Source organism: Dermochelys coriacea, chromosome 1, assembly GCF_009764565.3.
Source record: "Dermochelys coriacea isolate rDerCor1 chromosome 1, rDerCor1.pri.v4, whole genome shotgun sequence".
NCBI classification, from domain to species: Eukaryota; Metazoa; Chordata; order Testudines; family Dermochelyidae; genus Dermochelys; species Dermochelys coriacea.
In genome coordinates this window covers 47460928-47474344 of record NC_050068.2, presented here as the reverse complement: position 1 = coordinate 47474344, position 13417 = coordinate 47460928, and the positions used below count along the sequence as shown (strand labels likewise).

General features: G+C 38.1%; 1 protein-coding gene across 1 annotated transcript; it reads right to left on the bottom strand.

Moving 5' to 3' along the window:
* Positions 1 to 324: 324 nt before the first annotated feature.
* RXFP2 (relaxin family peptide receptor 2) lies at positions 325 to 13040 on the bottom strand. The gene is given in 6 exon segments (XM_038389114.2): positions 325 to 578; positions 1835 to 2053; positions 8834 to 9069; positions 9071 to 9236; positions 10212 to 10441; positions 13018 to 13040. Coding segments are annotated over 6 exon segments (1128 nt in total).
* Positions 13041 to 13417: the final 377 nt, after the last annotated feature.

Genomic DNA, 13417 nt, shown 5'->3' with positions numbered 1-13417 from the left:
TTCATCTTCTCCCCTCCCCCCATGCCACTTAGTGTCTGTAAGGACAAGCCAAGCCAATTTAGTCTTTGCAGGAATTAGGGCTTCATGGGGAGTGGGATGAATAATGAAAATGCCTCATTATTTTCAACCCCAACACACAGTGTGCTTACACTGAAACCTTTACATGAAACTGAAATGATAAAAGCAACAGCTGTCATTTTATCTTACAGGAAGATGAATACAAAGACATTTCAAAATGAATCTCAAAAAGATTAACATAACTAATTCTGGTGCTTCCAATTCCCATGCTCTTGCTGAGAAATCATCATTCGTAAATTAACTTATTTACTCATCCCCCAAAAGTTATTTGTTTAAAAATCCAAGTCTAAGAGAGGAGGCACGAATTAAGGAATCATCTGTCCATACTATTGAAGTAGCCAAGCTTTTTCTGTCATTTTTGAAAACCGACCTCCTTTGATGTTTCTGCATTAACTGCTTTAACTTCTCCTTAAAGAAAGTGGTGGTGAGAGTGTAGAGAATTGGGTTCAAGGCACTGTTTATTGGCAGAATAAATATCATTATCCAGGAAGTGACAGTGCCTAGAAAAAAAACACAATGAAATACAGAACTTTAGAAGATAATCAGCATTTTCTTTTGGTATGAAGTACATAGAAGCAACAATGTAGTGTATTTTAAACTCAACACCTTTTGTTGTATTGAATTTTTCAGAACTATAATATAAAATCATTTTTATATGAAAAGGGCTTGAATACACACTTTCTATTGGTTCTTTATTAAGCAGAGCATGGTTTCTAATGGAAGAGGGGAAAAGGCATAAAACTGAAATATTTTCACAAAAGCTAGGTTGTTAACCTGTGTGCTATGGCCAAATACTCTCTCATGTATTTACTTGCTGTCTATTGAAATAAAGCCCCGATTTAGGAAAACACTTAAACATGCGCTTAAGTCCATCTTTAGTCAGGACAGTACTTAAGCATGTGTTTAAATTCCATTGACTTCAATGGGACTTAATCAAATAACAGACATTGCTAATACTAATACCAATACCTAGCTCTTAAAGTTAAATGTGTGCTCAAGCGCTGTCCTGAATTGGGATGCTTTTCTGAACTAGGGCCTAAGACATGGGGGAAATAGGCTACCTGGAACACATATATGAGAACCACAATTTCTTTTCAATCATCCAAGTTTAACCACTTTTCCTACTGGGATACAAATCTTTTTCCAGGCAATCAATAGGTTTCCTGACAGTCTGCGGTGTTTGTATAATGCCTTTGTTAGCTTCATGGTGAAAGCTATTTACCTGACTTTATGCAAAATGTGAGATGTCAGTTTTCTAGAAGTATAATGGAAAGGCAAGGTGCTTTTATTAAAGCATTATCTATCAGTAGTTGAATACTTAGGGATCTGTCAATGTTTCCCCTTTGGAGTTCAGATTGGCTGAAAAAGGCTCTTGGCATACTTATATTTTCTAAGTGGGCAAATAACTGGACTTATTTTATGTATTGTGAGATTTTGTAGCCACCACAGTACAAGAGCTTTGTCACTGTACAATTCAGGTGAGTATTCAGTTCCTTACATGAATTTTGAGAGGCGCATGCCTTAGTTTGAATCTAATTTCTGAACACAATGAAGTCAAATGTTTTGGCAAATATTTAAATCCTGATAGCATAATCCTTAGGTCCTTCTTCAGACAAAACTCCCCCCAAAGTCAATGAGAGTTTTGCCTGAAGAAGCACGGGGCAAGCATTGCAGGGTTCAGACCTGTATAAATATTTGAAATTTTAACCAAAGAAGAAATAAGAAATCACATTCTCAAACAGCTGACTGGATTTACCTGGAATTTCCACCTGGTGTAGGGAGAGGATTTTTATAAAAAAGACAGGAATCCAGCAGATGGAGTCAGTGAATACTATTAAAAAAAATCGATCGGCAACAGCAACATCCATGTGAATGTTGCTTCTTACTTCTGATGTCTGAAGGGCAGTTTGTTGAATGGAATAAAACATACTGACATATGAAAACACTATTATGATGAATGCTAGTAGGTTCACAACTGTTGGAAAAAACAGAAGATTCAAAAACAGCAAATCCTGTAAAAGGGATATCCTCATATCTTACTTGTCTCCCACCATTTTTATATTCTTTCTTACTTCTAACTTTATTATAAATATTCATCATTGCAGATAGCTTTTTATTGTTAGAAATATGTCCTATATATTTTCTGCTGTCACAAAGTCTTCTTATCTACATGTACGGATGTACTCCCCTCTGTTGCATAGTGTGAAATGAAGGCTCTGTAGTAACTTACTATAGAAACAGATAGCTTCCAGAATTCCTCAGAGGTCTGAGCCCCTGACTAGATATGCTCCAATAAGGCTGGAACACAAAGTATCTGCAGGAATCCTGCATATCACTGAAATAATGACATAGTTACTGTGGAAAGGACAAAAACAGCTAATACTTGTACTAGCCCCAGAACAGCTACCTCAGCTCTGTTCAAAAACCTACCACAAATTACTGCAGGAGGAATGTACACTAAACAGGATTTGCAACTTGTTTCTAAAAGCCAGTCTACACTAGCATCATATCTGTGTTTAAGAAGTGGACTTTTAGCAATGGGCCAAATTCTGTTCTCAATAAAGGGGGCTGCTCTGAATTTACAACAATGCAACCAAAAACAGAATTCTGGTCCAATTGTTGCTAATCTTCTTATAACACAGTTTTGCTGGGTAGGTGGTCTGGATGGGGCCAAAATCAGTTTAGACTATTTTTCAAAAACAAGCTATAGCCCAAATTCCATTTGACCCTGACAAACAGTGTTATAATACAGTTTTGTCAGAACCATGTTTAAACATTGCTTTAAGGCAACTATAAAGAGGGACTCATCTTATCCCCATATGGTTGGCTACAGATGCAAACATGAGCCATGAATTACCATTGAGTGTGTGTATAGATTTGTGACGGTGAATAAGGAACTCAGGATACCATTACTCAAAATATCATTGTCTTGAGCCCTTGTGCCCATAGTGGTACAATCTGCTGGAATGCTGGCCTACATGGCTCCTCCAGTGCAATCAATGCAGGTTCTGTAAAAACATAAGAACATAAAAATAGCTATACTGGGTCAGACCAATGGTCCATCTAGCACAGTATCCTGTCTTCCAACTGGCCAGTGCCAGATGCTTCAGCAGGAATGCACAGATCAGGGTAATTCATCGAGTGGTCCTTCGCATCATCCAGCCTAGATTCTGCCAGTCAGAGGTTTAGGGACAACCAGAGCATGGGGTTGCATCCCTGACAAACTTGGTTAATAGCCATTGAAGGACCTATCCTCCATGAACGTATCTAGATTTTTTTAAATTCAGTTATATTTTTGGCCATCACAACGTCCCATGGCATTGAGTTTCACAGATTGACTGTGTGTTGTGTGAAGAAGCACTTTGTTATGCTATCTATTAATTCCATTGGGTGACCCCGTTTGTGTTATGTGAAGGGATAAATAACACTTCAGTATTCTATTTCTCCATACCATCATGATTTTGTAGACCTCTTTCATGTCCTCTGTCAGTCTTTTCTGAGCTGAACAGTTTCAATCTTTTTAATCTCCTCATTTTGATGCCCTTCTCTGCACTCTTCCCAATTCTAATGTATCTTTTTTGAGATGGGGTGACCAGAACTCCATATAGTATTCCAGCTGTGGGTGTACCATATATTTATATAGTGGCATTAAGTTATTTTCTGTCTTATTATTCATCTCTTTCCTAATGCTTTCTAACATTTTTTAGCTTTTTTGACAGCTGCTGCTGCACATTGAATAGGTGTTTTCAGAGAACTATCCACGACGGCTCCAAGGTGTCTTTCTTCAGTGGTAACAGCTAATTTAGACCCCATCATTTTGTATGTATAGTTGGGATTATGTTTTCCAATGTGCAGTACTTTGCCTTTATCAACACTGAATTTCATCTGCCATTTTGTTCCCAGTCATCCAGTTTTGTGAGATCCCTTTGTAAGTCTTTGCAGTCTGCTTTGGACTTACCTATCTAGAGCAGTGGTCCCCACACTTTTTACCTCATGCCCCCACTTACCCTCCTCTGTGCACCCCAATCCAAGATAGGAGCAGGGCCATGGCTCCGGGAGGGGAAGACGTAGATGGGGTAAGGGGGCTGAGTCTGGAGTCACAGGAGGGGGCGGGGGTGGGAGCGGAGCTGAGGCTGGGGGCTCAGGCCGGCAGCTGGGGCCTCATGCTCGGGGTCAGGAGCCATGGGAGGGAGCGGATCCCTGGGCGTAGGCCAGGCAGCTGGGGCCCCGGGTGTGGGGCCAGGTGTGAAACCCTGGGTATGAGGCTGGCAGCTGGAGTTGGGGCTGGGGCCGGGGCCGGACTGGGACCAGGACCAGAGCTGGGTGGTGCTCCCTTCCCGCCTCCCATAGGGGCTGACCCAGGCCCCAGCTGTGCCCCTCTGAACCTTCCTCTGTGCCCCTTGGGGGGTGCACCCCAGTTTGGGGACCTCTGATCTAGAATAATTTTGTATCATCTGCAAGCTGCCACCTCACATATACATATAGGAAGACATGGTCCATTCTGTGAAGAGTGCAGAATCTAATTTTATACAAGACACAAGTTAGTGTAACAAACAAAAGGAGGGAAAGAAGTGGGGGCAGGGATATGGCTAACAATAATAAGATAATCCAATTATATAGCCATGGCCAATTCTCGGGGCCAGCAAGCAGCACAATTTCCAGGGGATGCTATATCGCTGTGCCATTTGGCCATTTTTTTTTTTTTTTTTTTTTTTTGCTGCTCCATGGGGTTCAGAAAACGTGTTCTGCCCAGGCTGGCAAAGGCTTAGGGCCTTTATTGTACGTAGCTGCACTGATGCACAACATGATGGTTCCAAATCTTTTGAAACCTTTCCACTTTATAAATTAGTAAAATCAGGTATCCCCAACCAGCATTCAACCTCATCCTCATCGGGGATCATAATGGATCAAATCATCAAATTACAAAAGCAGATAACTTAGGTGCAGTGTAATAGCAGAAAATAGCAGTCATATAAGATTAACACAGAGAATCTGAGGAATCATTTCCCTAGCTAGGCTATAAATTGAACTGGGAATAAGCAGCCATAAAAAAAACTAAATAAAAACTCCAGTATGAAATACACACCACCATGCCAAAGACCGAGCATTAGTCAAAAATCTTGGCACACTGTCTTCCCTCTGCCCCACATTCCGTAAGCCACATTCATACACTGCCAAAATATTTATATTTAACAATTATCCCCAATTTTTGTCTCTTGGTCAGTGTTCACAGGTTTTCTTTTAGCAAAACAGGCAAAAAATAACTATACACAAAAATATAGGGTTGATGTTTGTACAGAATCACACTCCCCTCCCCCGAGTCAAAAATATGAGGGCGATAAACTTTCCAAAGACTACGTCAAACTCATGTAGCAATCCCCTGTTCAGTTAAAAGGGAAAAAAAACAAAAAATGCTTCAGGCAATTGCATTTGGCAGGTATGAGCTCGCAAAGAAGGCCTCACCTCTTTTTTCAAAAACAGAACCAAACTATGAACAATGGAAATCCTCTATGATGAGGCATCCTGCTGAAAAACCCATTATACTTAGCACTGATTTGGGAAATATTGCATTTCCTTGTTCACTGAAAATTTTATGAGCTGTAAATATAAAAAGGACATAGCAGTTGCTGGTGAAGGAAGATAGCTCTCTTCTGTGTTCTTGCTAGACTAAGCTATTCAGTTTAAAGATTTTGGTTTGAGGCGGTTTTCGTGGAACTGAGAGAATGACCTTTTTGAGAGATCTTGATCTCTTCCAAGGAGGTTTTAGTGCAAGCTCAGGCAAATGAAGAGATCATTTTAGTTTTTGTTTTAGGCTCCAGTTCGGCAAGATTCTAAAACCGCATGTAACATTAGCCACGTAAGTAGCCCCACTGGGTTGCATATGATCACTTTAAGTGCATGAGCAATGCACATATATAAATACTTTACTGAATCAGAGCCGTAGTCATTTTTACTTGGGACTCACTAGAGTCCCAGTCCTGCAACTTTTACTGACTCAAGTAAGTGTTATGTGAGCAGTCTGTACTCATACAAATCATCCCATTAAGATACATGGGACCACTCTGTTGAGTAAGGACTATTTGCATGACCAGGGTTGCAGAAATAGGACCTGTTTTAGATATACTTTTATTTTATTACTGCATTCACAGTAGGACTGGCTCATTAAAAAAGAAAAATTCAGAGGTTGCTGATCCACATGTTTAAGTTGTTCCATCTACATACACTGTTTGCAAATTTGGGGGTTTATTTTAGATTGTCCCCCCAATGCCTTTTTAAAGTATCAAAAATCCAAGAAGGAGTGAATATACTTAATAGGAGGCTATCAAAATTCTTTTCTGGAAGATGATTTCTTATAAATATTTTATTGATATTAAAATTTGACAATAATAAATTCATTGCAAATACGTTATTAAGACCTTGTTTGTTCTCCTCAATTGGCACCTGTGTAAGACTCTTCTCATAAACAACTATTTTCTGTCCTTCCATTGAAGCATTTTATTTAAAAAGTTATTGTTCCATAGTATGACTTATATATTAACAAATATATGTATATGTTACAAACATAGGCTGTGGTTACAGAAATCCAACCTGCCTCCCCGAGGTCCATGTGCTCCTCTCTTGCAGAAAACAGCATGCAGGGAGGAGAGCTGCACATAAAGACAGACAAGAAAATGTTGCAAGAGTTAGCACCGTATCATGCCAGCCGATATGCATGCAACTCCTACTTGTGGACTGTAAAGTGGACTGATAAAAATCCTCTTCTAGAGGAACGCTGAGGATACTTCTGGGGAGAGGGGTCCCCATTATTGTGCAGGAATACTAAGGATACTTCTCTGGGGGAGGGGCCCCATGTTATTAGGGAAAAGACAGGTAATAGATATGGGGGATTTGATTATTAGAAATATAGATATTTTGATGTGTGATGACTGGAAGAACTGCATGGTGAATTGTCTGCCAGGTGTAAAGATTGCAGACCTATTGAAACAGCTAGACGGACTTATATGCAGTGCTGGGAGCAGACGGTGGTCAGGGTACATTAGGTAGAAAGGTAGAGGAGAGGTCCTGGAGGCCAAATTTAGGCTGCTAGGTAAGTGATTAAAATCCAGGACCTCCTTGGTAGCATTCTGGAAAATGCTTCCAGTTCCCCATGCAGGGCCAGTTAGACAGGCAGAACTGCAGGGTCTCAGTGCATGGATGAGACAATGGTGTTCAGAGGAGAAATTTAGGTTTATTAGGGACTGGAGAACCTTTTAGGAAAGGAGGAGTCTTTATAGGAAGGTTGGACTCCACCTAAACTAAAATGGAACCAGATTGCTGGCATGTAAAATTAAAAAGGTCATAGAGGGGTTTTTAAAGTCAGAACTGGAGGGAAGCTGACAAGTGCAGAGGAACACATGGTTTGAACAGACACATCCCTTAAGGGAAGATTTAAAGGGGATAATCTATATCTTAATAAAGAGGAGAGGATAAAAGTTGACAAAGTTCAGGTAGGAACTGAAGAGAAACAGTCAAACAAAAAGGAGTCACATTCAATTACATCACATGAAGGCACACAACTAAATAGTGACAAATTTTACAAATGCTAGAAGTCTAAATACTAAGATGGGTGAACTTCAGTGCCTGATATTAAATTACAGAAACTTGGTGGTACAATGGATTTTCAATGGGACACAGTAAGACTGGGGTACAAAATATATAGGAATGACTGAATAGGTTGCACTGGTGTGGGAGTGGCACTATATGTGAAATAAAATATAGAGTGAAATATAGTAAAAATTTTGAGTCAAACAGTACCATAGAATCTGTATGAATTTCTTATTATTCAAGCATGGAATTTCTAGAGTATAGCAGTAGGAATATACCACCAACCACCTGACCAGGATGGTGAGTGTGAAATGCTCAGGGAAATTACAAAGGCTAAATAAACAGAAAACCCAATAAAAATGGGGGGATTTCAACTATCTCCATATTGACTGAGTACATGCAACCTCAGGATGGGATGCAGAGATAAAATTTCTAGACACCATTTATGACTGCTTCTTGGAGCAGCTAGTCCTAGAACGCACAAGGGGAGAGGCAATTCCTAAGTGGAGCACAGGATCTGGTTCAAGAGGTGAATATAGCTGAACTGCTCGGTAATAGTGAGCATAATTTAATTACATTTAACGTCCTTATAGGTGAGGAAATATAGAAGAAACCTACCAGAGTAGCATTTAACTTCTTAAAGGGGAACTACACAATAATGAGGAGGTTAGTTAAATGGAAATTAAAAAGAATGAATGATCACAAGAGGGAAATGCCTGCAAGCTGCATGGAAAATTTTAAAAACACCATAACAGAGGCTCAAACTATAAGTATACCCCAAATAAAAAAAACAACAGTAAGATGACCCAAAAATGCCACAATGGCTAAACAACAGAGTAAAAGAGGCAGTTAGAGACAAAAAGACATCTTTTAAAAATAGGAGATCAAATCCTACTGAGGAAAATAAAAAGGGAACATAAATTCTGGCAAGTCACATGTAAAAGTATAAGTAGACAGGCCAAAAAGAAATTTGAAGAGCAACTAGCAAAAGACACAAAAACTGGCAGAAAAAAAAATTTAAGTACTTCAGAAGCAGGAAGCCTGCCGAACAATCGTTGGGACCACTGTAAAATATATCTACTATCCATGACTTTGCTGTAGTCTAGAAATCAGTTTTTGTATTGCAATAAGAAAAACAAGTAATAAAGATGTATGAAAATATTAAACTTACCAAGAAAAATCCCAAAAGAATGCCCCTTGCCTCCAATTTCTTATGTTTGATCAGAATAAAGTAGGAAACAAACTCCATTTTTTCCATAATACTTTCCAAAAAAATCCTCACCCCAAAATGGGATTATTACTATTACAAATCCAATAAACCATATGGATACAAGGATTATTATTGCCTGATGCTTTCCTGGTGGGATATTACTGAAGGGAAAGACAATTACTAAATATTTTTCCAAATGTCAACAACAAGACAGAGACCTCTGTAGAAAACATGGCCAGGAAACCCATGATATGACATGGTAAGCCCTCCATCCACAGCACAGCATAGTTTTTATATTGTCCACGATATTTAATGTCAAAGACTCCAATGGAGAACAAGTACACACCCATCAGATAATCAGCACCTATTTAAAAAGAAATTTTCACAGTTAAAAATAATTAAATAATTGAAAATAGTAATTACATTTAAAGATTTATATACTGAAAATGTTCTTAGAATTGGCCAGATCCTGGCTGATATATGCAGTAATGTAATTTAACCCAGGGCTTGTGGCATCAGAATGAATTTGATGGAAGTGGCTGAGATCATGCCATGAATACTGGGTTATGGCACCATGGTAAATCTATGAACTGCAGGTAACCGACACCACTCACTTGACAATCACATACAGATAGGGAGATGGAACTACAAGCTAATACTACTTGAGCCAAGGGAGAATTCTCTTACCTGGAAGTAGTATCAGATTCCATATCCTCTCTATAGGCTAGAAGGGGGAAGCATCACACACATTTTATAAACTGAAGCCAGTATAAATTGACTTTAAGGAAGTTGCACTTGTTTATAGCAGATCTAAATTTGGCCCTGTGTTAATATTGTTCAAATGCAGGCTCTTAATTCCAAAATTATTGTTAGACAAAATATGGTACATTAATTTGGAGTCAATATAATTTTCTGGCTAATATGAAACATGGAATTAAAAACCACAGTGGAGTTTACTAGCTGCTGGTGACAAAACTGAGAAGAATAAGATGGCATGGCACATCACATCACAAAATGCATGCAATAGCCAGTCCAGCACTAGTTAACCTTTCTGTTTTCTTGGATGTAGAATTAACAGTAAAATTAATAAAGTGAAACCATTAGGCTGCATAGACTCTTCTTGTACATCTTGACCATTTGAATTTAAGGGTTAAAGCAACTTTCTGCTTATATTTAGAATATTAGAAAATGGGACAAAAATAGCAAAGTTTACTAATATTCTGAAGTTAATGCATTGCTTATATTTTTATCTATAATGTAAATGGCTGAATACTTGAATATACATAGTACAATGGTCTGTCAGTTTGATTTAAAAATAATACCACTAATATATACTTACAACACAACATTTTGATAAATGTAGTGTGCTTCTTGTTTTCAGCTCTGATAAAAGAGCTCATTCCAATGACAAAAAGATTTCCAAAACAGGTAACACAAGCTATGACCCAGACAAATACTCGAAGAACATTATTAGCCAAGAGGTTTTCAAATGATGAAATCCCATCTGTTAATGGTGTGCATATTCACACATGGAGTGCATAGGAACAATACAAAAACTTTTTGAAATAGCTGAAAGCAAATAAATGATCATATAAAATTGCTGTTCAAGCACAGGTCAAAGTCACAGTTATGTATTAGATATGCAATTACACAAAGAAGTGAAAGAGAGGAAATTCTAACAACCAAAATTATGCCTATTGTTTAAGTAGGAGGTGTAATGTGAATAGCATTTTGCATTAGTCAGTGTAACTTGCAGCCGGGGTGTAGCCCTTGATCTATGGCTGATATTAGAAGTCTTTTTGTTAACTCAGCTCAAAGGTGGTTTTGTTTTGAGAGTGTGGCTACTTTGAACTTGTGACCCTAATGCATCCCTTTGCACTAATCCAATTCTGCTGCCTTACTTTTCTTCATACTGGGTTGACAAAGATGCAGATCTGTTACAATGTCTTGGCAGAAAAGATTTTGCCAGGACACTACTTTGCTTTCTGCATTAACAGACTGCTGGTGTGTGGACTGACTGTAAGTTGATAGTTGACATTTAAGGCCCTCAGCAGACTGTCTCTCATGTATGTTACTGAGTTTCTGACAATTCTGACTTCTTAGGCCAGATGGAATGTGGTTTCTGAGGAAGGCCCATGTCTGCAGAAGGGGTGTGTGTGGAAAAGTTCATTCCCAATCTATAGTAAAAATAGTAGTAAGTTTAAAACTATTGACATTAGGGCTGTTGATTAATCACAGTTAACTCACACGATTAACTCAAAAAAATTAATTGAGATTAAAAAAATTAATCGCAATTAATTGCACTGTTAAACAATAGAATATCAATAGAAATGTATTAAATATTTTGGATGTTTTTCTACATTTTCAAATATATTGATTTCTATTACAACACAGAATACAAAGTATACAGTGTTCACTTTATATATTATATTTTTATATATTACAATATATATAATATATTATATATATTACAAATATTTGTACTGTAAAAATGATAAACAAAAGAAATAGTATTTTTCAATTCACCTCATACATTGTATTGAAGTGCAATATTTTTATCATGAAAGTGTAATTTACAAATGTAGATTTTTTTTGTTACATAACTGCACTCAAAAATAAAACGATGTAAAACTTTAGAGCCTTCAAGTCCACTCAGTCCTACTTCTTGTTCAGCCAATTGCTAAGACAAACAAATTTGTTTACATTTATGGGAGATACTGCTGACTGCTTCTTATTTACAATGTCACCTGAAAGTGAGAAGAGGGGTTCACATGGCACATTTGTAGCTGTATAAGGGTTGCAGGATTGGGCATAAAAGCCCTAATACATCAAAGCGCTTAAGTATATGCTAAAACTTTAAGCAGGTTAAGTCCCATTGACTTCAGTGAGATTTAAACATTTGGTTAAGCACTTTGCAAAATGCTTTAGGTACATGCTTGAAGTTAAGCCTGTGCTTAAGCGCTTTGCTGAATTGGGGCCCTAAAAGGGCTGTAACAAAATATTGGCATAAAGATAAATTCCAAAATCAAACATTTTATCTGTGTTTGTATCCATTTGTAATTGTAAAACTTCCCACTCTATTTGTGAAATGATGCACATGGATAATAAATTGTTAATGAATATTAAAAGTATCAAAACATGAAAGATACATAGATACAAATACACAATAAAATTAAAATGGGAAAATATTCATTAGAAGACACTGTATTTCTGAAATGATTGTGAAATGTATGAAAGTCGATATGCCAAATGACAGCATGTAGGTGTGGCCCAGCAGTCTGCCAATCATACAGAAATCAATTTAAGTTTCATACTTTGATGGCATGGGGGAGCTTGGAAAATTATGAAGCTTTCAGTTTTCAAGAAGAGAATGGAGGACAGAGTATGATCTGAGCTCTAGAAACAAAGCGAAGAAGAATACTGAAGCACACTTGCTGCAGACTGCTTACATTCTGTGTCATGGTACAGAGATAGCAAATGTGAATATTATGAGGGAGCCACAAAAGGGAAAAAAGGACAGCTTAGAATGAAGCGCTAGAGCCAAAGACTAAAGATGTTTGGTTAGAGTGGGATTGACCCTATAATTACTGCCTTGGAGAGAAGAGAGACCTGGTGGCATGTGTCCTGGCTGGGGTCAATGAGGTGAGAGAAAACATGATCCATAAGCTGGGGTCCTCTGCCTCAAAAACGGAGGGGGGGGGAGTGTTTTAGACCATCCATGACAGGTGTTTGTCCAACCCGTTCTTAAAAAACTCCAATTAAGAGGATTCTACAACCTCTCTTGGAAGCCTATTCCAGAGCTTAACTTATGTTAGAAAGGTTTTCCCAATATCTTACCTGACTCTCTCTCTTGCTGAATATTAAGCCCATTACTTCTTGTCCTACCTTCAGTGGACGTGGAGGACAGTTGATCATAGCCTCTCTAATAAAACACTTAACAAATCTGAAGACTATTATCAAGTCCCCCCTCAGTCTTCTTTTCTCAAGACTAGACGTCCCCAGTGTTTTTAACCTTTCCTCATAGGACAGGTTTTTTAAATCTTTTATCATTTTTGTTACTTTCCTCTGGATTCTCTACAATTTGCCTACGTCTTTCCTAAACATGGCACCCAGAACTGGACACAGTGTTCTAGCTCAGGCCTCACCTGTGCCAGGTAGAGCACGACATTCTTGTTAACACACCCCAGAATGATATGAGCCTTTTTCCACAACTCATCACGTTGCTCATTTACAGTCAAGTTGTTATCCAATATAACCCCCAAGTCCTTTTCAGCAGTGCTACCACCTAGCCAGTTATTCCCTATTTTGTAGTTGTACATTTGATTTTTCCTTCCTAAGTGTAGTACTTTGCTTTTGTCTTTATTGAATTTCATCTTGTTGATTTCAGACCAATTCTCCAATTTGTCAAGGTCATTTTGAATTCAAATCCTGAACTCCAAAGTGCTTGCAACCACTCCCAGCTTGGGGTCATCCACAAATTTTATAATCATACTCTCCACTTCATTATCCAAGCCATTAAAAAAATATATAGTACTGGACTCAGGA